Consider the following 24,400-nt stretch of genomic DNA (forward strand, 5'->3'; position numbering starts at 1 on the left):
GTTCCATTGCTACCCTCTCCCATAGATGAGGAAAAAGAGGCTCCAAGGGTGACAAAGTCCTCTACTGTGTTCTGCCCTCCCCCTCCCACCCCACCCCCTTTGAAGCAAGGCTTCATTTTCTATCACCCTTCCCTACACATCCCCACCCCACAACCCCCCTCTTGTCTACCTACAACTCAGCATTCGGGTCTCTGTGTAGTTATCCCCAGGTGAACCCCAGCAGGGCAGGTACCTCCCCTCTGGGCAAGCAATGGCTCTGCCTCCCACACCATCTGTAAAGACATCTGACTTCTAGTTTGTTCTCTCTGTAAGCATCTCTTCTTGTCTGTGAACCGTGTCCCTCGGGGACAGGAAATGGGGCACCACACCACATGCCCACTCCCCTAGCCCAGGGCTTGGCATCTGGTAAAGAATAGATGAAGCCCAGTCCAGACCGCCCCCTCCATCCTCCAGCGACAGCTCCTGAGCTTCAGCCGCTCCACCTGCTACAGATGTTCTGTGTAAGCAGCCACCCCACCCCACCCCCACCCCGGCAGCCCCTGCACCCTCCCAACCCCCACCCCAGCAGCCCCTGCACCCTCCCATCCCCACCCAGGCAACCCCTGCACCCTCCCAACCCTCCCCCCCAAGCCCCTGCACCCGCACTTCCCCAGCTGCGGCTGATTCTGCTTCGCAGGCCCAGCACGGATCCCCTCACCTCCGCTCCCAGCCTCCTTCCCGCTTTACTCTTTTATTAAGATTCTAATTAAATAATTCTAATTAAGTGTAATGAGCTGAATCGACAAACTTCTAGCGATAAAACGGTACTCGGGACGTGCTCTCTCCTGACCTCAGACAATGGCGGTATAGAGTAAGGGTCCCTGCTGCAGGGGGCTCGGTGGGTGGGTCTGACCACCACCCTCACAAGGACATGGCCAGACATGGTGGCTCAGCTGAGGCCTCCTCTGGTCAAGCCTCCCTTTTTCTCTCGCTACAGGCAGAAGTCTCTCAGCTCCCTATGTGTGAGGATATGCAGCCTATTCCATACCACACCGGGCATCCCACGACACCTGGACCCCTGGCACAGAGCTGGGTTCTGTTAACCATGCAGGCATCTGAAGAGGAAGGCCCAGTCCTTCCGGGTTCTTCCTGATCTGAAGCTTTCAGTTTTTAACGGCAGGCTGCTGGGAGTGACAAAGACCCACAACCAAGAGACTGGCGTATAGTTACAGTCTTGGATTCTCCTCTTGGACTTCACCCTTTCTTGCCTGGGCGAGCCAAGTCACTTCATCTCTCTGAGCTCTAATGTCCCCAGTGAGCTAGCCATCAGGTCTGAGAGGCAGTATCCCAGGCTGCCCGGCCCCTTTCCACTGAGTGACTTGGGCCAAGTACCACCGTTACCTCTCTGGTCCTAAGCGGGATGGAATCAGTTCCACGTTAGAGGACGGGGATGGAGACTGGATGAGGTGACTTGTGGAAAACACAGTGCCTGGCACACTCAGACACTCACCTCAGTCTTCATGCCTAAAGTATGAGGTGGGTTCCCATTCTACAGGGGAGAACACTGAGCCACTGTTTGACAAAGGTTATGGGACAAGGGACAAGAGTAGGATAGGAACCCAGAACCCTTTGGCTTCTAACTGGTTTTGCCACCGTGCTGAAGTCTTGGTTATCCTGTGGATTCATTTAGGGTTGGTGGAGCTCAAACCTTCAGTCTTCCCAACTGGGAGGGGAGGGTCCTGCTATGACCTGAGAACTTGGGATTTAGGGGTTGCCAGCCTCCAGTTTTAAGACTTTGCATCTGGGGACCAGGGTCTGGGCCTCTGTTTCAGCTGTCAGATTCCCAAGGGGCTAAGTCCTCCCAAAGTCCTTGTCTGCCAAGGTCCCAGGAGCTCCTACTACAGCCCAGAGAAGACACAAAGCTACAGTCGGGAGAGTGGTAAATGCCGCTATTAACCATCAAGAGGTAGAGAGAGACAGGCAGTTCTCTGAGTTCCAAGGCAGCCAAGGCTACACAGTGACACCGTCTCAAAAGACCAAAAGGAAAGAAAGCATAACTGAGGAACTCGCACCACGGGAAGAGTCATGACGCTCCCCTCCTCCCCAGACAAGAGATGCTCACAGACAGAAGCATACATGCCTATCTGTGCCCTAACTCACAAACATGTGCCCCATTCAGGTCCACATGACTATAACACACAGAACCTAGCACTTGCTTTCCTGACCAAAAAAAAATGTCATTTGAGAGCCTGTATCAGAGCCTCTCCAGCAGGCTGTAAGGACCGAAGACCATCGGGCCTCCGTGTCGCAGGACACACCTTGACTTCTCTCAGATCCCAGCCGCGCTTAGACTCACAGACAGGGGAGCAACACCAAGACGAAGGCCTCGTCATGTGCCCGACTTTCTTCTGGATTGAACAGCTGGAAAACAGGAGAAACTGTGACACCTGTCACTTTGTGTCTGCTCATTTGCAAGCTCACAGCTCCCTGGCTGTCTGTGTGCCCAGAGTTTCTAGAATCACATCCTTGCCCAGAGCCTTATAACGACAGGTTAAAAGTGGCCCCTGGTCTGCTTTATCTCCATGCCCAGGGCATTTCCCACCCCATTTCCTTTATCTTCTCCGTCTCCCACCCCACTCCCACTCTATCTGATGTCTCCTTCCCCTCCCATCTTGTTAGCAGCTCTCCTCTCCCCTGTAGAGTCTTGCCTCCCGCCCCACCAACCTCCCTCCTTCAGTGAAGACACCATAGTGCCTGTTTGCAAGCAAAGTCTTTAATCCCATCCCCTCATAGAACGCAAACTCTATGTGTGGAGTGAGGGCTGTTAACACTAGGTTGGCCACCATGTTCCAAGCACCTAACAGATCTGGCACAGGGCAGATGCTCCATCAGGGTGTCCTGAGTGAGCAGCTCTGACCCCAGCCAGCCTCAGAGACTGCCTGAGGCAGGACCAGCTTGTGTGCCTCAGCCCAGGGTTAAAACATCTCACCTTTGAGACTCAGGGTCTCCCTAACAACCATGAGGAGGGGTGTGGAACGCATGTCAATACTCAGCGTGACCCTGGCACCCAGGTCTTCTTGAGCTCCTCACTCCCAGGGAAGTGTCTTCCTGCTGCCTGGGAGGCCCCTCCCGTCCTGCTGTTGTGGCCCCCTGTATCTCAAGGGCTGGACACCTGCGCACCTTTCCCTGCCACCCAAGCCTTGTCCAAAGCCTCCACTGGCCTCTCCCAACTCTACAATGTGAAGACCAAAGGGTAGACAGATGGCTTGCAGCAGCTGCTCCAACCCAGTCACACTTGGAACCCTGAGGGATACACACACACCCTCCCTCCCACAGCTCTCTAAGCAGGGGCTCTTTATGCATCTTCTACCGGAAATATCCAGAGAGGAATGTCTTCAGGACAGCTGACTCATCTTTCCTACCAGCTCACACTTGGAGAGGGGTGAGCAGTACCTATACTGGGGTGACATCCAGGTAGAAGTTCACAGGACAGACCTACTCCTCTGTTCTGATATTTTGACTGGTTTTTACCCTAGTCTTCCCAAGACTGTCCTAAACCATCTATAAAGCAGCCAACAGTGACAGCCCCAAAACGGGGTTCTGGCAGAGCTGAGTTTCATTTGGGGGCTCAACTGAGAGGCTATTACGAATCCTCATCCTGACTGCCAGCATGATCCTCCAAATGATCTAACAGGCTACTTGAGTCGTGTGCAGTGAACTCGTGCCAGATCGGGGGCTCAGAGCACCCCACTCACGCTGTGTGGCAACAGCTCACTCTCACCCAGGTATCTGGATTGGCAGCTTTGAGCTACAGACAGCCCTGGGTCCCTGAGAGGGCTACAAGCTGATGCCCTTCACACTAGCTGGCGCTTTCCTCAGGACCCTCACCCAACCTCCTGTCTTACTCACTTCCTACAGCTCTGTCCCCTCCATTAGGAGCTCAAGGGGCTTCTGGATATACGGGTCATTACCTCAGCCCTTCTCTCAGCTGTGGGGAAGTCCTACACCTATCGAGGATCTCATTCCCAAGTATTAACAAAGGCATCTCCTGGCAGTAAGAGTCTAGGCCCACCGGGCGTGGTGGCACACACCTTTAATCCCAGCACTCTGGAGGCAGAGGCAGGCGAATTTCTGAGTTCAAGGCCAGCCTGGTCTATAAAGTGAGTTCCAGGACAGCTAGGGCTATACAGAGAAACCCTGTCTGGAAAAAAACCCAACCAACCAACCAACCAACAAACAAACAAAAACGAGTCTAGGCTCAGCAGATGCTCCTCCTTAAGTCCAATGGCGTGACTTCCATCCCTGGGACCCACGTAAAGGTGGGCAGAGGGGACAGTTGATTCTTGATCTCTGCATGGGCACCGCAACCTGATACATCTGTGTCCGCGCGCGCGTACACACACAAACACACAAACACACAAACACACACACACACCAAACAGATTCTAGAACCTTTATTTGAGAACATTTTGGAAAGCAACATCTTTGGTCAGGATGTAGAATTAGACACCAGAGGTTTGCCAAAGCAGCTCAGGAATTGCAGGGCTGCCCCTCCGGGAGGAAGGAAGCTTCAACGCACTACAACTAGTGCCTGCTGGAAGTGTGGAACCAGGGCCTTGATGACCTGCAAATTCCTGTGCTGCCTGTGACCTGGGGCTCCTGGCCTCTTCAGAAGGCTCTCAGAAACCTACTTCTGCCTTGATCCAGTCATTACCCTACGGAGTCAGGAAGTGCCTGGGCACCTGGTCATGGAGCAGCTCACACTGGGCCCCCAACAGCAGAGCTACCGAGCCATCAGGAGTATCTTCAACTTTCTACTCCTTCTCTTGAGGTCCAGCTGGACTGCTCCTCACTTAGTAGCCTACCAGACATCCCGTGTGCAACACCCCTCGACCCTGTTCACCAAAGTCACACTGGCATAGGCAAGCAAGGAGGACCAGTGACTTCTGGGAAGCATGCCCCCGCCCCTTGGACTATTAAGAAGGGTGAAGAGCAGAGGCCTCTTGTCATCCACAGACAGGGCCAAGCTGGTGATCAGCAGAAACGCACCGATGGTTGCCTGCACCGATGGTTGCCTAGCAGCGTGGCCTCGTGTCCCAGCCCACTTCTGTCTGGGCTGGAAGCTCCAAGCTGCCCAGCAGTGTTATGCTGGCATTTGGCGGCCTCGGGAGCTCCCCGTGAGCAAGGTCATGTTCTCTGGGTGTTCTTAGTGACCTGCAGGGGGAGGGCCACCTCATGACACTGAACACATGGGATCTGAGTTTCAGGCCTGTGGTAATTAACCTCTACAGTCCCCACAAAGGCAGATCCTACTTGGCAGCCATTACATCAACTCAAACTCGCTATGTGACACTGCCAATGTTCTCTTCCTTCCAGTCTCCTTGCACTGGCACCCACTGTCCCTCCTCTGATAAGACCATCCTCAAGCTGGCAGGGAAAAGACAGGGCCTGGTGCAATGGGCACACGGCCCTGCAGAGTCCCATGGTGGGCATGTCCAGAGCAGCAGCGCAGCCAGCGCAGGCACATGATAGCTCCCGCCAATGGATCTGTGCAGTGGGCACCTACCAATGCTAACTGTGGAATCAGCCCCCATGATGTTCAAAACTCCCCACTACTGGTGCTGCTGGTCTGCAGGGGCAGAAATAAGCTTTGGATTCAGATACCCTGGGGTTCAAATCCCAGACTTACCTCTTCCTGAATGTAAGCCTTAGGTCACCTTGCTGATCTTTCCTGTCCCTCGGAGATCCCAATAGAAGATACCTCCCTACAACGTATTGGTCAGGGAGGTCCCAGAGGTCACCCAAACAGATGGTAAGATTCTACTGCGGAAGACACACTCTGGTTGCTATGACACAGACATCAACTGAAAGTTTCCTCAGAGCTGACTAGCTTTCTTTCCGCGCTGACGGGAGCCATGCAGGCCAGGGGAGGGAGGAAACGCATCTGTCATCTTAGCCAGCACCCAATCCTCCATGCTACAAGACCGACCTACCATGCCTGATATGCTCCCTCAAGCAATAATGGCATGAAGGTTATGGAGGTAACCAGCCTCTTTGGCATTGAAGACCTACTCTGCAGGAATTCAGACCTAGTACCACAAACTTTGTCAAAACCCCATGGTTAGACCAGTCACGGGCCTCGTGAGGAACTTCCTACTGTTGTTTTGCTAAAGGGCACATGCCACACTGGCTTCTGAACACTCATGTCTGTACCCACAGACCAGCCCTCCTCTTACCCTTAGCCAGCATGGCTTCTCTCCACAGTGGGCAGCCGTTACTGCAGACTCCTAATGGGTTAGTACTGAGACAAGTGGCTTCTCCCTATACAGAGCATCACTGTCAACCTTTCTCATACCTCTCTCCCAAGGATCAGGGAACACGGGGAAGAGGCGTGCTGTTGTTTAGATGGGATATAGACAGCACAGTCAAGAACTCACCACAGCCATGGCTACCTACACCAGGTCAAGCCAACATTCCAACAGGCAGGACTAACTGGACTCGGGGTTACAAAGAAGGAAAAAGGAAAGGTGGCACAGGGAATGTGTTGGGGTTCCTGGGGGGGAAGAGAGTTGAGCTGGGGATATGCAGGATCAAGACATCATTTACATCTATAAAATTGTCAAAGAATAAATGAAAGTCATTTTTTATATATATTATATATAGTCCTACTACTACACACCTCCCAGTGTGCCACGGCAGATGATCTCGCCAAGGCTGGGCACAAGGGTCCCAACAAGGTAAGTAGTCCCTCCTACTAGCTAAGCAGGTCACCTGTTCTGCTGCACCAGACAGGGGAAGGGGAGCAAGCCCAGGCCCCAGCCTGTGTCCCAGGCACGGAAGCTGGGGAGCCCCTCTGCAAGGTGTAATCGTGACAGCGTCTCCTGGAGAGCCAGCCCAACATGTACCCAGAGAAGCTGAAGGTCACATCAAGTCTGAAAGGCAGCTTTGTTCTTTCACTATGCCTGTTATGCATGAAAGAGCAGACGGCTGCGCTCAGGATCCATAATTTGAGACATCCGGAGACTAAAGGCGCTGGCCAAATTTAAACCGAAAGATGAGCTTGTTGAGTGTCTTTTCAAATTATGGGGGAAAAAAAGAAGGAATTCTGTAGTCTGCTCTGATCCACCGGGCCTCGCAGGGAAGTCTGCACGGCGGCTGGCATCAGAAGGCTCTGCCTCTGCATACTTGAAGTAGGCCTATTCAATGGAATGAAGGCATAAATGCCCAAGTCCCCCACAAGCCACAGGGAGGAGGAGTGGCCGGGGAGTCCCCAGACAGAAGCCCGTGGAACCTGAGGAATGTGGCCTTCTGGGATGGTCACTGTGAGTCTGGCCAGGACAGGAGCAGCTGGATCACAGCAATCTCTTGGGAAATCCCTACACGGCAGGGTGAGGGGTGTCTGTGGCCTCAGCAGCAGGGATCAGATGGCTTGTAGACTCTAGCTGACTTCTGTGAGTCAGCTGGCACGCAGGAGGTATGCTCAGAGTGGCAGTCACTGTCCAAGTCCGCTAGGACTGTACATATTCGATCCAAATGACCCTTTGCTCTGAGAAAACCTTCAGGCCACTGACTACGTACTACCACTAATGTGATAATGGTCAACAGTCTAATAAAACCCCAGGATCATAGGCACAGGAGACTGCTGTACCCTGTTTACAGACAGTAAAACTGAGGCGCAAGGAAAATGGGTAACTGACCCATGGCAGTAGCTGGACTTTGGATCTCACAGAACCCGCCACCCTCTGCGTCTGACCCCTTTCACACGAAGCCACACATCTTGAATTCGAGTGGGCCATGCTTGTTCCTAGCACTGAGCCCAGGTCTAATAGCAGATAAACCTGCAACTCTGAGTCACTGGAAAGCTATGAACAGCACCATCCCTGGGAGGGGACACCTGGGCACCCTCTCACACTCGTGTCTCAGGGGCCCAGAGCCTGACCAGAACACACGGTTAGAAACAGAAAGTGCTTACACACAGGCCCATGGCGTGGTCTTACATCACCCACCAGTGACCTCACCACACAATCGCAGTCTGCGGAGGAAGGAAGGTACCCTGCTGGCCCATCAACTGGGGACCTGCCTTTGCCCTCCACTCTGGTGCAGTGCCCTACCCCAGTCTCCTGACACACTGCTGCTTCCCAGAAGCCGCCACCCTGCCCTTTGTCACCAGCAACACCCCAGGTGATGCCCACACTCAGAAAGGGAACATTTATTGTTTCCTGCTCAGAACTGCCTTTCCAGCTTCACACAGCAGCATTGGCAGCGGGCACAAGCAAGACTACTGCATCATCCAGCACCACACAGTCCCCCTCGCCCCCAGATCCTGGCCACCTGGGCTAAGGAGCGGGGGGCCTTGGAGCTGGCCGGGGAAAGGAAGCTGGCAACCTTCCTTCTAGCAAAAATTCTCCAAGTGCGCTCCCCAAGGCAAGGATCTGACGCAGCCACTCAGGAAGAATGTATTTCCTGGGGATACTGAGGCCGGCTTTCCCAAGCCCGGCCACTGGGGGCTCCTTGCGATGGAAAGATGTTGTTGGTTTGGCTGAGGTTCAGGATGCCAGAGCCCAGGGAATCAGGGAAGGGAGAAAAGAGAGATTAAGGGAAGCTCACCACTGGACCGCCCGACCACCAGCTAGGGTCGAGGGACCACTATGGCTGCAGGTCAGAAAAGGACAGCGAGACATTTCTAGAGCGAGATACCGTTTCACCCGTGGAATTAACAGACTTCAAAACACATCTGCCCAGAAGTCTGCAGTGTAGCAGCTAGCAGGGCATGGCGGCCTGCGCCAGCGCTGTGTAGAAAGGCACCAGATGGTTTGTTATGAAATACATTTTGGTCAGAAATAGCTGGGAGTTCTGGTTCCTGGGAGGACAACAAAGCCACAGAGAAAGAGGCGTGGGCTGGGAGGTGGCAGCACAGACGGCAGCTTTGGTATCAGATCTGGGTTCTGTTCTCAACTCCACCCCTCAACAAGTGTCGCCTCAGTTTCTTTATCTGTAAAATGGATGCAAAATCGCCTGCCACAGGCCAGTGCTAGGCTTTGGTATCATCCCAGGAATTATGGGGAGGCAGAAAACGGAGCACACACAAGGACATACAGACAAAACAGAAGAGCAGGCCCAGCTTTGTCTGTCGGGGGGCACTCCCAGGAGCCACAGAGGTGGCTCATGGTTGCAGAGACTCTGGGAGTCATGGGCAGCTGGTACACTAGGTCCTAGCACTGTATGGGCCACGTCAGGGACTGGGGCCCTCTTGTGGAGGGGGGGCAGGAGGCAAGCCTCGAACCATGGCCATTAAGTGAGAGTTAAAGTGCAGAGTTAAATGTGTCTTTGGTCAGGGGCTGCCTCTTCCTCGGCCCCAAGGAAGCAGAGCTTGAGGAACCCCGACTTTCCTGAAAGCCATGTCCCCTCCAGTACACAAAGAACGGCAGGCTCTTACTGCTTCAGGAGTGAGGATGTCCCAGAGAAAAGGAACAAGCAATGCTTTGGTCATTGTCCTGACACCCACAGCAGGAGGGGGCACTGGCTCCAGGAGAGAGGCCAGGAGGCCAGGCCCTGCCCCGCCCCCCCCACCACATGAGGGCCTGAATCAAACCTGGTTTCCGAGCATAAACCAGGAGTCACCAAATGGATACCCCAGGCATCTTTCTCCCCCTCTCCCTGCGTGACTGTGCAACACGAATCTGTAGGCTCTGACGCCCCTGGCCAAAGGCAGCTGATGGCTCCTGAAGTTGGCTGCCTACTGCTGGTGGCTTGTGGTCCGTCACATGTCTAGGCCAGAAGTGTACTGCCAGCCTCGGGTCCTCAGAAGGTGAAGACGTCATCTTGATCGATGCCACCGCTGTCAGGTTTGTCCCAGTCACTGGGCGATAAGCACTGTGCATAATGGATGTCCTGTGGTGACAGTCCAGTGTCCAGGACTTGAGGGTTTGTCCGTGACTGTGCCAGCCTAGAAGGCAAAGCTGTATCAGCCAAGCATCAGCGGAGGGGCTGGCAGGGGCTGCGGACAGGGGCAGCCTGGCCAGCACTGGACCAGGAGAGAGGCTGTGAATGGGAAGAGGGCTGGACTCAAAGATTCGCAGAGGAGGTAGAGACCCAGTGCCCAAGAGAGTCAGAGCTGTGATACCCTGCTCTCACAGAGGCCAGGGCATCTACTGACCCAGTCGTAGGCAGGAAATGTTCAGCCATGAGAAGACTTGGCGTGAGTGGTCAGCACACGCTCGACAGTCACACAAGAAGACATTACTGATTTGTTTGTTCTGTCTGCCTTACTGTCTGGAGGAGCCTGGAAAGGCCAGGGCAAGGTAGCTCTGTCCTCAGGATGGGGGTCCCTGGGAATATAAACATCTGGACAGTGGCCTCTGACAGCCCTGAGCGAATGCACAGCCCCCAGGACCAAGGCTGTAAGCTAACAGATACCAGGCATGTTCATGATCAGGGTCAGCAGACATGGGGCCGGTCTGGGCCAAGGGACTATAATACACAGTGATTTGATTTTTGAAATTGATAGTAAGGACCTGTGACAACCAAACATTCAAGAAAAGCAGATGAAGCTGTTTTTCAAATGTGGGCTGTGTCAGCCAGTGACACGGGGAAGGTGGGACAAAGAGGCCCTAGTCATTGGCCAAGCCTCACCCACTGGTCGGGCCCTGGTTGCAGCAAGAGGTGGCAAGGAGGAGGGAGGTTGGAGGGCAGAGGCACCAACCCTAAGCAAAGCCCCGAGACGGGAGGCGGTGAAGGCCCTGGACATCCAAGAGGGAACGAGGGAGGTCTAGGGACCCGGGCCAGAGGAAGCAGAGGAACCCTGTCCTCACCGCAGCCTTCTCAAGCTACGCCTGCATTTGGACTGAACTGCAAAAGCATTTTGACACATCAGACACCATGCAAGATTTTCCTTCCTAGGTAGTAAGCTCCCTGTCTCTGGAGGAATCCAAGAATTGTTGTGTAGAAGGCTAAAGCCCAAGGGTAAAGGAGAGCCCAGGTCCAGCCCGAGGCCCACACCCAGCACAAGCCCCTCAGAGTGCTTGTTACCTTGAAAATGCTTCATCCAGGCCGTCATCCAGTTCCTGGGAAACAAATGGAGAAGTAAGAACTCTGGGTGGGGTCGTGTTTCCCAAGGGAGCTACAGGGACCTGGGACCTGTATGTGTGTGGGTGTGGGGGGGTGCCTATAGGAACTAGCACAGGCAGGCTTCTTTCGTACCCAATCCATGGTCTCAAAACTGGGGCCTAGCCTGTGGGCCATACATTTGATCCCAGTACTTGGCAGATTTCTGAGTTTGAGCCAGAGTTCAGAACAGCCAGGGCTATGTAGAGAGCCCCTGTCTCAAAAGCAAAAAAAAAAAAACAAAAAACAAAAAACAAAAAACAAAACAAACAAAAAACCCCAAAACAACAACAACAAAAAAACCTGACAGAAAGAAAGTAAGGAAAGGAAAGGAAAGGCCAGGCCAGGCCGGAACCATGACAGTCACCAGGTGTCATTCCACAGTGGCTCTTGGCCCAGAAGGCTAGCCAGGGCCAAGTAGAGCAAGGCATCCGCAGATGCTGGAGCAGGGTACAATCGGTCCATCAGTGCTGCGGAGGATGCTAACATCTGGATTGCCTATGGTGCACTGGGATAATGCAGACTGAAACCGACCACCCAAACGAAAACTGAAATTAAGAGCCATTCAGGTTCCTCCGGGAGATGCTGTGGAAGGCCGGTGTCCTCACTGGGGACACAGAGGTCAGGCACTGGCCATGAGTCCTGAGTGCCAGCGGCAGGGCTGTGCCCTCAGACAGCTGAGAAGGGAAGGCACCAGGCACAAACCTGCCACACCCAGAACAAGAGAGCCTTTGCTGCTCAGGGTGGGGAGGGCCACAGACACCGAGTCAGAGGACTGTGAGGAGACAGCTGTGCTGGGGACCAGGCCTGTCAAGCACACAACTGTGGCTTCAGAGGGGACATTGTTCAGCCACTCCACCCAGAGCCTGGGTTCTTTGTGCTGGGTCTAGTCTGCCCAGGGGCCTCTAAGTCATGGTCCTAGGACCTGGACCCAGGAACCACTCCAGGCTTGTTCAGAGACCTGGCTAAAGCTCACTGGGTCCCCAAACTGTGCCAAGACCACAGAGCTACTCACCCAGACAACGCTGTTGTTGCCCAAGACCTGAGGCCGTGGGGTCTCGTCCACATTGTTGGTATTAGCGCTGACTGTGGATAACGGGGCCTTAGCCACCTCTTCCAAATCCAGCAGGTTCCCGGTAGCAACCACTAGGGGGAGTCAGTTGGGGACATCAGGAGGAAAGGAGGTACATCCCCTCTGGCCTCTTCTGCACACATTCTGGTACCCCTGCGCTATACTGGTCCTGACTTGTTCTTGGACTCTGACCTTATCCAGATGTAGGACCCCGATCACCTGGATGCCCACTTGGACCCAGTTCCACCTGGAGCTACAGGGCAGTTGCCCGCTAGAGAAAACCCGTGGCCCCAGAGGGCAGACCTGGAAGCTGCAAACTCCTAACAGAAGCTGAATGCACAAAAGCACACCAAGTAGGCTGGGATGTCTACCGGGCTCTGAGGGAGACAGGAGCGCACACGCCCTTGTGCATACACCTAGGGCACACCCAGGTACACGCACGAGCAAGCACAGCAGCCTGCTTAGCTACCGGCAAGGCACTCGTGTCGCAGACTTAACAGAACAGGAAACAGCAAGAGTCCAGGAGGGACGGTCTGGGTAGAGGGCAAGCCCGGTGCCCAAGACTCACAGGTTTTCAATGGGGGGGTGCTGTCCCGTCGGGTCCCTGGGACGTCTCCTCCTTCCTGGTTGGCTTTCTCCCTCTTCTCTTTCTCTGTGGGATCAAGGCATGAGCTGCTGAGGCCTTACAGCAGACATCACCGTCTCCATTAGCCACTGGGGAGGAGGCAGGCTGAGTACGCTCAGAGGCAGGCGGAGGTCGCCGTCCAAGAGGAGCAACACCTTCCAGAGAGGTCCCTTAAACTCAAACACTCTAAAGGAAGGGGAAGACGCCCTTTGTCCAGATGGGGAAACTGAGGCTTAGAGAAGTAACAGGACCTGTTCAAAACCACAAACCCAGTAGGAGATGAGGGTGGGGTCGGCCTGGGTCTGACGTCTGCCTGGTACCTGCCCTGCCCACGTCACTCACAGTGCCCAGGAGGAAGACTTACCTTCCTTGGACGCCTGCCAAAACTCAAAGGCAACTTTGAAGGCTTGGGCTACAGTCAGGGTGACAGCTTGGGCCTGAAAAACAGGAAATGGGGGTGGGGATGGGCGCAGTGTCAGCCAGCAAAAGCAAGTATGAACTGAGGGGCTGGGGGGGTTCCCACCCCATGCTAGGCTCTGTAAGGCTGACGGAAGGGCGCAGGGGCCTAGCTCTCCCATTTCCCACAGCAGCCTAGGGCATAATGAAGCCATAGCCGGGAGAGGCAGTTGAAACCTAATGAAGACCTCCTTCCTGTCCAGTCCCTCCAACAATGGTGGCTCACTCCCCCCACCTTCTCCTTCCCTTCAGGCGTACCTAAACCGTCTGTGAGGGCTGCTTCTTCTGGGAAGTCCTCCTGGATTATCTGAGGATTCCCTATACTCACAGGACTCTTGGATCAGACAACAGAAGCCAGGAGGCGAAGGGCCTAGCCATACTTGAATGAACTACTAATGAATAGTGGAGGTCCCATTATTTGGGGTTACAGGGCATTGGGGGGTGCCAGCCGCTGAAAACTGATACCCCCAGAAAGGCAGGAGGTAGCACAATCAAGATGCTGTTGATGGTCAGGAACAAAAGCCATCTAGCACATGACAGGCCTATGAGCGGGTGCCTTGGCACCACCTCTGTCACCAGCACAGGGCTCTACGGCCCTGCCCACCTCTCTCTGGAATCTGCTGGCAGAAGCGTCTCTATCTCATAGGCTTACATCCCAATGTGTATACAATCGAGGAGAGAGCCACAACTCAGACAGAGCCCTCAAGTGACAGCGATGGTGTCTGAGGTCCTGATTGTGGCACAGGTTGGCTACAATCTCCTGTTAGCCCCGTCCTATGGTAACCAGCTCGTCGCTGGGAGCCCAGGGAAGGGCACCACACTCCTTCAATTGCAGAACAAGCTTAGTCTTAGGCAGCTTCCACCAGACAACTCCATTTAATTGAGAAATAAATTTGTGGCCACCGCCTTCAAAACTCTTTCAAAAAAGAAATTCAAACTCTCCAAACGGACTGATCTGCACCAATTAAACTTCACGAAGTATAAAATCTCATTTGAATGTCTCCGTCATTTACATTTTTGAAGGAAGTACGGATGCTTTATGGTAAAACTTAAATATGGTAATTAAGTATGAAACTCTTCACAGCTGTTTACAATTTAAGCTGTCACGTCTGAATCGAGTTTAATAGACCCAGTTACCATTGAGAATTGCCCATGAACTAAAAATATGGGCTAATTACCAGCCCGAGTCAGATCACTATATTCTGCAGCAAGGGCTGGTCACCCATGTGGCATGGCTACGGAAGCGCCATTATGTCTACCTGCAGTAACCCGGGGGACAGAGGTTTATGCTGTTTACATAAATCTGGTTCATTTGCCTTCCTGCCCCTCTGCCCAGTACAGTAAGTCATGGTAAACATGTAACTGGAGCTGAGATGTGAAGCAATGAGAGCAGGTAGCTGCAGGGCTGGGCTGGGAAGGCCTGGGAGTGACCTGCTTCCCCAGGCCACTGTGCTGCTCTCCTGAGACCTCCACTGGGATCTGTCTGTCTGTCTGTCTGTCTGTCTTATAAACCAGAAGCTTCCCCTTGGTCCAACTGTCCACATCCCTATCTTGTTCCCCGGAAGCAGGCCTCATCAATAAGTCAAAGGGGGGCAGGCATGCAGGATACACCACGCCCTATGTTCACTATCAGCCCTGACAGGGCTTACCTGGCTCCCACGTTAACTTCTGCACAAAGATCACTTCAGAATACTAAGGTCTACGTGGAGGAAAGAGCCCTGCCCCGTCGGCCAGACAGAAGTGGGGTGTCCCAGCCTATGCCTACATGGCGAGCCAAAACTCCTCCCCTTCTGAGCATAGAGGCCAAGCACTGATGCTCTGGTCATGCCCAAATGAGACCAGGGGAGGGAGGTCTCAGGCTGGGCAGTGAGGGACCCAGAAGGGACCCCTGCCCAAGCTTCTTGCTTGGCCAGCAAGGAGAGGTAAAAGTTCAAGGAGGACCACTTTTGTACCCCGGGGTGCCTTCAGGCCCAGGACACCACATCTTTTGCACGTCCAATCCGTAAGCTAGCTGCACTCCTTCCTCTCGTCTCTCCCCTCAGCCTGGCACACTCCTCCCTGGTCATTACTCTATTCATCCTTTAAGGCTCCCTAACCTCTAGGTCCAAAAACCTCCACCCTAGTGCCAAGTCCTGGACTCAGTGTCAAACCCAGTCCCTCCTTCACGGGCTCAGCAGAGCATCGTCCACTGACTGGAGACAGCTGCCAACAGGCAGGGCAGAGCCAGGGGTGCCAGCTCATCCCTGCAAATCCTTCAGATAATCTAGGAACCTTAGGTCACAAGCCATCCAACTCTGTTGACCTCAGTGCTATGCCTTGGAACCCGAGAGGTAACTATACCACACCAGAGTGACTTGGGAACCCTGGGTGACAAAAGGTAGACATGGGTAGAAGACAGATTACAGCCAGGCCGTGCAGACAATCGATAGTTGGGTGTCCAGCAGGAGCCCTGCCCCCATCCCATGCAGATCTGTTAGCCACAGCCACGAGGTAGCCGGCTTCTGTTTGTCAGCAATGTCTGCTAATTTGGGGCAGGCTGTGTATTGTCCTCTGGCTCAGGCCTCCCTCTGAATGGCTGGGCCTGGGCCTGTCCTGCCTCACTCCAAGAATGCACCTCAGAGAGAGCTGCTTCCCGTGCTGATGCCCCTCCCACGAGTGCCCGCCTGCGCAATGGTCTAAGCCCTGCCCCGGTGCGCTCTGTGGGGAGGAAGAAGCAAACAATGAGGACACAGTACATTTATATTTTTAAGTCAGTGTGGCCTCATTCATACCAGAGTCACCTGCCATCTGTGGGAACCAGACAGTCTTGGGAGATGCCACCACTGCTCAGGTCCCTGCAGGACCCCAGGTGGGTAGCTGGTAGCAGGGCGCCTACAAGGACAGAAGGCAGCAAAAGAAATGGGGCCTTTGGGACAACCCCGGGTCCCTGAGGTGTCCTCCTCATTCTGTTGATAAGTGAGCAGGCCAGAGAAGGGCGGCGCTCACCCATGGTCGCACTACACTTGTCTTTTGGGTCCCCCCCTACCCCACGCTGCTACAGAACCTCACAGGAGAGATTGGGTTAAGGGCGTTAAAATGGCGGAAGGGCTCTAATCTGGATTATCCCCAGTGACACCACAGGGGCCTTGGAGGGAGGGTCAGAGAAGCAGCAGTGTGGAGAACGTCCACTGTTTGAGGAGGATTAGGAGGTGTGGCTTTGTTGCGGGAAGTCAAAAGCCCACAGGAGGCCCAGTGTTTCTCTCTCTCTCTCTCTCTCTCTCTCTCTCTCTCTCTCTCTCTCTCTCTCTCTCTCTCTCTGCCTCTGGATTTGGAGGTAGCTCCCAGCTAGCGGTCCAGCACCTGCCTGCATGCTGCCTGCTTCCTGTCACAATGATAATAGACTAAACTTCTGAACTGTAAGCAAGTTCCCAGTTAAATGCTTCCTTTTAGAAGGTCACAGTATCTCGGCACAGTGACTAACACAGACTACACAGCTGCCTCTGAAAACAGAGGCTGGCCCAAGGACTCTTATTAGACCGTGAAGGCGCTTTAGAAAGGATTGTGAGGCATGGCTCTCTCTGGGGCTGCTGAGGAAACGCAAGTCCCTGACCTACTCCAGCCTGCCTCTTCCCCGGGACTGGAAGGAGGATGAATCTATACTGCTTTGAGTCACTGCTTGTTGTCATTTTGTTCCTGCAGCCTTTAGAAATGCATCTGATATTAGGGACGTGGGGCCCCAGAGACTGTGGAGTTCCCGATGTGTCCTTTGATGGGAAAGGAAAGGGTCTCATCTCTGAGAAGCATGGGCCTGGGGATCAGGTCGGAGCAAGACACAGATGCTGAGGCAGCTGACATTAGACACCTCCTCCCACTCGACCCTCAAAAGCCCCAGAAACCAGGGTCGTCGACAAGGCCAGCAGAGCACTGTCTCCTCCCCAGACACAGCACAGGCTGGAGGCCACCAAGCCCCATCAGATGTGGCCACGGGGTGCGGACAGGAAGCTCTTAACCTCTCGGGTGTTCAGAGGGGAGGAACTGTGGGCTCAGAGCTTCATTCTGCACCTGGCTGGCTGCGCCAGCATGAGCAAGCTAGCTGGCTTCTGGGCTGGGTTTGATTGTCATTAAAAGGCTAAAGGAAAAGCAACAGAGACCCTAACCACTTGCACCTTATAGTACTGCCCTGGAGACCAAACGTAAACACTTGGAAGCCTAGCTCTGCAATGAGCACAGAGGGCAGAGGGGTTGCAAAGAGGTCATCTGCCTCCCAAGTGTGACCCCAGAAAGCCCCATCCAAGGATCCTCAGTCTTACATTCTCCCAGGTCCCTCTGTTTCCCATCTCCGAAAGCTAACAGTCCCTCCAAGGCCTGTACTCCCAGACTACTTCATGATCTCCACAGCCTCAAACCCAAACAATCGCTAAGAGGAACACACCCAGGTGCCTGCAACCCACAGCCAGACCCCCCCCCCCCCNCTAGTCACAGCCTGAGGCCTCTCATGCCCACTTGAGTTTCCCGGGCATTTCCTCCCGTGTGTAAGTCCATATCACTGTCTGTCCCCTCTGGGCCTGGCCCTCACGCTGACCACTTTCCGCTTGGTGCAGAGGAAGGCGTGACACTCCAGGCTCTCGTTCTGCTGGCTCTGGGCGATGTACGCAAACACCTTGTCATGCATCTTGTCTGCAGTGCAGTAGGAGATCCTGGAAAGCAGACGAGAAGTATCACCAGGCCTGAACGGCACCTCATCACATCTGGATGTGCATCTGACCACCCACATCCAGATGTGCCTCCCCTGGGTCCCAGAGAGCCTGTTGCCTGGTCACCACCAGGACAAACCTCTGTGGAGGGGGCCTTGGCATCTCCAGGGAGGGACTCAGGCCACACAGGGGAGATGGGACTAAGAAATGAAGGAAGCCTCTTTCTCCTCTTTCTCTCCAGGTCACACTGGGTCACACCCCTCACGGGAACACCTGAACCTAACTGCACACCAGCCAACACACCAAGGGGCCCTGAAGATTCTTCCTTGTTTAATGTCTGAGTGATCCTCAGAGCCAGGGGTCGGAGACACAATGCTATTGATAGAGCCAGGATGTAAACTCAGAACCACAATCCTGGAGGGTCCTTGTCCACTGGCTGGAAGGAGCAGCAAGACCTCGCCCTGCCTCCCAAGGCCCCTCACGTACTGTACACCAGCTCTCAGTCTTCCTGATGCTGCAACTCTTTAATACAGTTCCCCATGCTGTGGTGACTCCAACCAGAAAACTATTTTTGTTGCTACTTCAAACTGATTTTGCTGCTGTTAGAAATAATGTAAATATCCGTTATCCAGTGCTCTGAGGCAACTCTTGTGAAATGGCTGTTTGATCTCTCCCCCGCCCCACAAGAGGTCTTGACCCACAGGTTAAGAACTACTGCCCTACACCAACCAGAGACCAGATAATATCCAGGACCATCTCCCAGGAGGCTGGGGGGAGCCAGGAGTGAGGCTGGGGCCGGGGATATGTACAGATGACCCCCCAGGAGCCCGAGCTGGTGCAGGGGAGACTCACCAGCTTCCTGACTCTCTACCCCACCCCTCAGCTCCGGGGCCCTCACTGCCTGTTCTCTGGCTGGCTACCCCTCCCTTCTTCTGCTTATCCTAAGAACCACAGTTAGGGGAGGGGCTGGTGGCTCAGGAGTGGGGAGCTCAGCAGATTCACCAGCCACCAACACAGTCCCAGCTTTTAGTACACTGCTCCAATAAAACCACCGACCATCCCCAGGAGGGAAGAAGTGGGTGCCGTGTCCCCAAATGCTTTTCTCTATTCTAGGCATCTGGCCCCCTGCTAACCATGCCTGGCTCCTGGAAAGCCATCAGCCAGAACCTGTAAGGAGCCACCACCACTGGGAGGTCCTCCTGGGTTTCCCACTGGCACACCCCTCCTTATTTTCTTTCCGGGGAGACACCGTCTCCTATGACCGTCCCTCCATTCCTTTCTGGACTGGAGGTGCCCCGAGCACAGGGCTAAGCAGGCATTGCAAGCGTCGGCTAAGGGAGATGGTGGGTAAAGACAGCAGCTTGGCCCTGGGAAAGCACTCCTACACACCGTGCCTGCCCCACCCTGCCCTGGGACCTAGGAAGACCGAGCTCTACCCGGTGGAGGTGCTCATCCCAGCTCAGCCTCGCACTCCTGGTGCAGACTCAGGCCTCTCCCTCTCTGGGCCTCAAGCTTCTCCCTTCTCCATGGATAGCGTGGATTTGGGCTGCCTCTCCCCCGCCCCAGTTTTGTACCCCTACACCTGACCAGCTGAGACAGAAGTGGGGTAGCCTCAAGCCCCTGGGGCTAGACTCTCCCGCCCTTGGGAGCAGGGAGAGAACATCTCCATTACTGCTCTAGGGCTGAGCACTGTTCATAGCTGTGCGCTCCCAGCCTGACTCGGCACAGGTCCTTTGAGCCGGTGTTAGCTGATTAAGGAACAGCGGTGCCCACTGCCCCAGCCTCCCTGTGAGCTGTGGGTTTCTCAGAGGCACAACAAAACTGATATAACCGAAGAGGAAGGCGGGACCTGGCCCCAGCCCAATTTACAGATGAGGGAAATTCAGGTTCCCGGGACTCAGGAAGAAAGTTTTAAGGTCTAGTTTCAGACAGGACACTCTGATCACCCCCTCAAGTGGCAGAGTAGACACCAGGCCGTCCCTCCCTCACAGCGTACCTGTAAATGGACACGTTCTCAATGAGCTGGCTAGTGAGGCTGTCAGTCAGGATGATCCCCCGGGGTGACACCTTGAGTGTCACCTTCTGCAGCTTCTTCCCGCTGGCCTTGGCCTAAGGGCACACAGCGGGGGGTGGGGGGGAAAGGGAGCCGGTAAGAAGAGGGCTGCCTGGCGGGCCTTATCTCACTGCACAGACACCTGGCAGAGGCCACAGGGACACTCAAGTGGCACCCTGGTGCTGGCTAGCTTTTGTAAACTTGACACATGCTAGGATCAAGTGGGAAGAGGGAACCTCAATTAAGGAAACCCCTCCATCAGACTGGCCTGCAGAGACAGGTCTGAGGGAGCAGTTCTTAGACTGGTGATGGACGTGGGAGGGCCCCCGAGGGGGCGGGTGCTGCCCCTGGGTAGGTAGGTGGTCCTGGCTTGTTGAAGACAGCAGGCTGAGCAGGCCGTGAGGAACAAGCCCGTGAGCTTCATTTCTCTGTGGGGTGCACTTCAGCTCCTGCCCTGACCTCCCTTAGCCATGGGCTGTGGTGCAAGCTTAAGACACACCAACCCTTTCCCACCCAACTCTTGTTTGGGCAGTGCTTTCGCACAGTCACAGAAAACAAACCAGGACCACCCTCCTGAGACACACGGATAACTGCTGCCCACTCCCAGCTGATGTCTGGGGAGCACTGGCCCTCCCAGGAGGGGCCTGACACCCTCCTGTCCAAGAAGACGGGGACTCCCAGGGGAAGAGTTTGACTGGCCCCAGGACATGTAGTGGGGGAGGGACAAGGCTAGACAGAGCACCGAGGTGCTGCCACAGCCCAGCACCATGACCTGGGGACCCAGCTCCACCCACATGCCAGGGCCTGAGCCACAGGTCAAGGCCGCCCTAGGGAGCTGACTTAAAGGGCCACACTCCTTCACATGCAGGGAGAAGATGCTCTTTTGGGCTTCACAGACGAGCAGTAGAGCAGTAGAGACGTGGTAAATGGGAAACAACTTCCTTCCCTCCTTGGAGCTAGTGAGTCACCAGGGCCTGATGTGGGGACTCAAGGCTGGAAGCCGCCACGGCCAGGATGGTATGAAAGGCAGATGCTGACTACCTCAAATGCAAGGGCAGTCTCCATAAAGATCCATGAACTGGACACAGGAGACTCAAGGTGGGCCAGGCTCATGTCACCCAGATCCTACCTGGGGACAAGGACAACTGGGGCAGGGGGAGCTGTCCCGGGTTTCGGTCTGGACACTCACCGTAGCTACGATCCTCTTGACAGCAGCTGCAGACAGCTCCTCGCCCTTGGGCCGCTCCACCAGCGTCATACCTAGGTACTTGAGGCTGAAAACCATGCCCTCCAGCAGTGTCTCCCGAGTATCCGTCCAGTTCTCTGGTAACTCTAGGACAGGACAGGCAACCCTCAGTCTGCTAGCAGGCCTGGCTCTCACCGCCCATCTCCTCGGCATGCCTACAAAGGGCCCCGGGGTGCCCCCATCCTCACTTTGACCAGTATCTCCCAGCCTACCCAACACCTTAGCAGCTTCACATACACTGACCCCATTCAGTCTTAGGAGCACCCACAACCTGTCATGCGCACCGCAGACAGCGGCTCTGAAGACCAAGAAGTCAAACCGAGACTCGGGCTATGTCATCTCCTGAACCCAAACTCAAAGTCAGTGCTTAGGGCAGATGGTCTGCCTCCTCCCTCGGCCCTCAGTCTGATTCTTTGAGAAGGCAATAAGGAAACTGAGGCCCAGGAGCTGAAGGCATGGGCCAACAGCTACCACGGCAAATATAGGGAGAGTTACCCACGGGTTGGTACATTCCAGCACCACACGTGTTTAGAGATGGGTGGTCTGGGAATGAGAAGATACAGTGACCCAAGGAGAGGGGTTAGGGTTAGATGTCACCAAAAAGAGGGGTGAGCCTGGGTGCACAGAGAGGGCAGCAGAGAGTTGGGAAGGGACCCACCTGGCCCCCATGCAGGAAAGATTGCTGAGGTCAAGGGGATTTAAGACCCCAAGGGAAAGTTTGGCCGTGCCCCAATTCCTCCTTGCAACTGCAGCTAAGGGCACCTATCTCACAGCGGGAAGTAGCGCCAAGCTTACTTAAGAGAGTGATGTCACTGGGCGTGAGTGCACAGCCCTGTCGGGGCCCCTCCTGTCACCCCGCAGATACTGCACCCGTAGGAGCTACTCATCCGACTGTGCCCACCCCACACAGTCATCTGACTGTGCCCACCCCACACAGAAGCCCTTTGCCTTCCCTGCCAGCTATGAGGGAAAGGTCATGATACAGGCTTAGGACATTCCTGTACCGTCAGGAGCAGGCAGAATCCTGGACTCAAGGGACACGACCGTGACCCTGCCCCCTCTGGATTCCCTGTAGCCTTCCTTGGCCATGTCCCAGAGCTTCGGGATCCAGGGGCTCTGTCACTTCATCCACAAGGCTCACAGCTCTTGATATGAGTTTAGCAAGACACTGCCCCCCCTCTCAGACCCAAGTGAGCAGGACCTTTGCAGACTGCTCGCCTGGAGCCCAGCACACAGCTGGCAACGTTTACTGAGTACAGGGATGGCCAGAACACCCTCAACCTTAGCTATGTTCCACACAGTGCCCTCTGGGCCTCGTCACCAAACGTGAGGCTGAGCCCCAACTCAGATGACCCTGAAGCCCAACACAATGTCCGATCCATTAGCTCCTCCAAAAGGGAGCAGAGAGTCCCTGTGGTGCCCCCAGTTCTGTGTCAGGCAATGAGGACTACGGAACAACTCCCTGCTCTGAAAGAAACCAAGACTCGGGGCTCTATCTCCAGGACACGCAGAGCCGCTATTTCAAACAACAGTCCAGGAAAGGTGGCCTGACAGGTCTTTTGTGTCATTCTACAGCCGGGGAACTGGAATACAAAGGACTCTAACTAAAATGCCCCCGTTTTAGTCAAAGGTCAGAGAGAGGTCCTAATACCATTTCCTAATAACCAGTACTGCCACTTCTTCATAGACAAGGCACCCAGCCCACCACTTCCAACCTGAGACCCATCCATGCCCACTGCCTGTGTCCTTCGCAGACATTGCTAATAGACAGCCATGCTTCCCAGTTTCTCTACGATGGCCACAGGCAGGCAATACTAATCAATCGCGAGTGGCCTTTTCTCATTATCCATCCCTGCCTTATGGCAAACACCCTTCCCCTATCTCTGGGTCCCGCTCTCCCATTTCCTCCGGCTCAGCCCTTTCCTGGCCCCTGTCCAAAGCCACTTCCGTTCACTTCATTCCAAAGGGCCAAAGCTTGCCAAGGTCACTGGTGATCTCTTCGCTGTCAAAACATTCTCTCCTCCTCGACCTCAAATGCTTGACATGGTTTTACTTCCCTCCTTCCCTGATCTGACCTTTTCTCTATGGCTCCACCCCCTCCTACACTGGCTTCCAGGTCCTGCCTCAGAGACTCTCCGTCCAAGCCTTTACTTGGCAGACGATATAACCGAAGCCCAGAGAAGTTCTGTGCAGGATCACACAGCAAGTCAGAAGAGATGCCCACAGCGATAGCTGGGTGTTTGAAAGCTCCTCCCTCCTCTCCAAGCACGCACGCGTAAGCGCATGCGTGCACATGCCCCGCCCCCACAAGCTCCCACCACCTACTGCAACATCTACTTTCTCAATACCCAAAATGCTCCTCCTTCGGAGCACAGTACGGCAGTGCCCTCCCGTAATCTCATGAAGAGACAGGAGGATTCTAAATTAGAGGCCAGCATAAACTACACCTTGAGATCCTGTATCAGAAACAAACCTTTAATCCCGTCACTTAGGAAGCAGAGGCAGGCAGATCTCTGTGAGTTTGGTGCCAGCCTGATCTATCAACAGAGCGAGTTCGAGGACAGCCAGAGCTGTGCAGCGATCCAGACGCCCAGCCTCTCCCGGGGCGCCTAATCAGAAGCAGGCAAGCTTCCTCTAGGCCCTTAGTTTGATACTCGGAATGGCCCTGAGATCCCCGTGAGCCTCAGCTTCCTCATCTATAAAATGGGGGAAAGGAATTTGGGGGTGTTGTTTATTGGTAGAGTGCTTGCTTAGCAGGCATTAAGTCCTGGGCTCCATTCCCAGCTCTGCCTAAACCAGGTATGGTGGCACATGCTGTAATCAGTACTTGGAAGGAGAGGCTCGACGATCAGACGTTTAATGTCATTCTTGATCCTTGACTCTACAGCCAGTCAGAGAGAGGCCAGCCTGGCATACATAGACTGTCTCAAAAAAGAAAAAGGAAGGAAAAAGAAATGGGGGCTGAGAGATGACTCAGCAGTTAAGAGCGATGATGATGATGATGATGATGATGATGATGATGATGATGACTGGGTCTGGTTAGAGAGCTCACAACTCCTCCTACTCCAGCCTGAGGCGGATCCAATACCTCTCTCTGCCTTCTGTGGGAACCTACACTCATGTGCATGCACACATACACACATTACTAAAAAGTAATTAAAAAAAAAAAATCTAGCCGGGCATGGTGGCGCAC

The 24,400-nt window shown here is 54.5% G+C and overlaps 1 protein-coding gene across 1 annotated transcript in view; it reads right to left on the bottom strand.

Moving 5' to 3' along the window:
* Positions 1-4,426: 4,426 nt before the first annotated feature.
* Ldlrap1 (low density lipoprotein receptor adaptor protein 1) overlaps positions 4,427-24,400 on the bottom strand; it is a 25,720-nt gene continuing 5,746 nt past the window's right edge. Inside the window, exons 2-9 of the mRNA XM_021200994.2 lie at positions 21,151-21,293; positions 19,905-20,017; positions 17,797-17,911; positions 13,144-13,216; positions 12,723-12,806; positions 12,098-12,228; positions 11,008-11,042; positions 4,427-9,925 (exon numbers count right to left, since the gene is read on the bottom strand). Of these exons, the coding sequence (XP_021056653.1) occupies positions 9,781-9,925; positions 11,008-11,042; positions 12,098-12,228; positions 12,723-12,806; positions 13,144-13,216; positions 17,797-17,911; positions 19,905-20,017; positions 21,151-21,293 (839 nt within the window). The 3' untranslated portion in view covers positions 4,427-9,780. The remainder of the gene's footprint in view (positions 9,926-11,007; positions 11,043-12,097; positions 12,229-12,722; positions 12,807-13,143; positions 13,217-17,796; positions 17,912-19,904; positions 20,018-21,150; positions 21,294-24,400) is intronic.

This window comes from Mus pahari, chromosome 6 (assembly GCF_900095145.1).
Source record: "Mus pahari chromosome 6, PAHARI_EIJ_v1.1, whole genome shotgun sequence".
NCBI classification, from domain to species: Eukaryota; Metazoa; Chordata; class Mammalia; order Rodentia; family Muridae; genus Mus; species Mus pahari.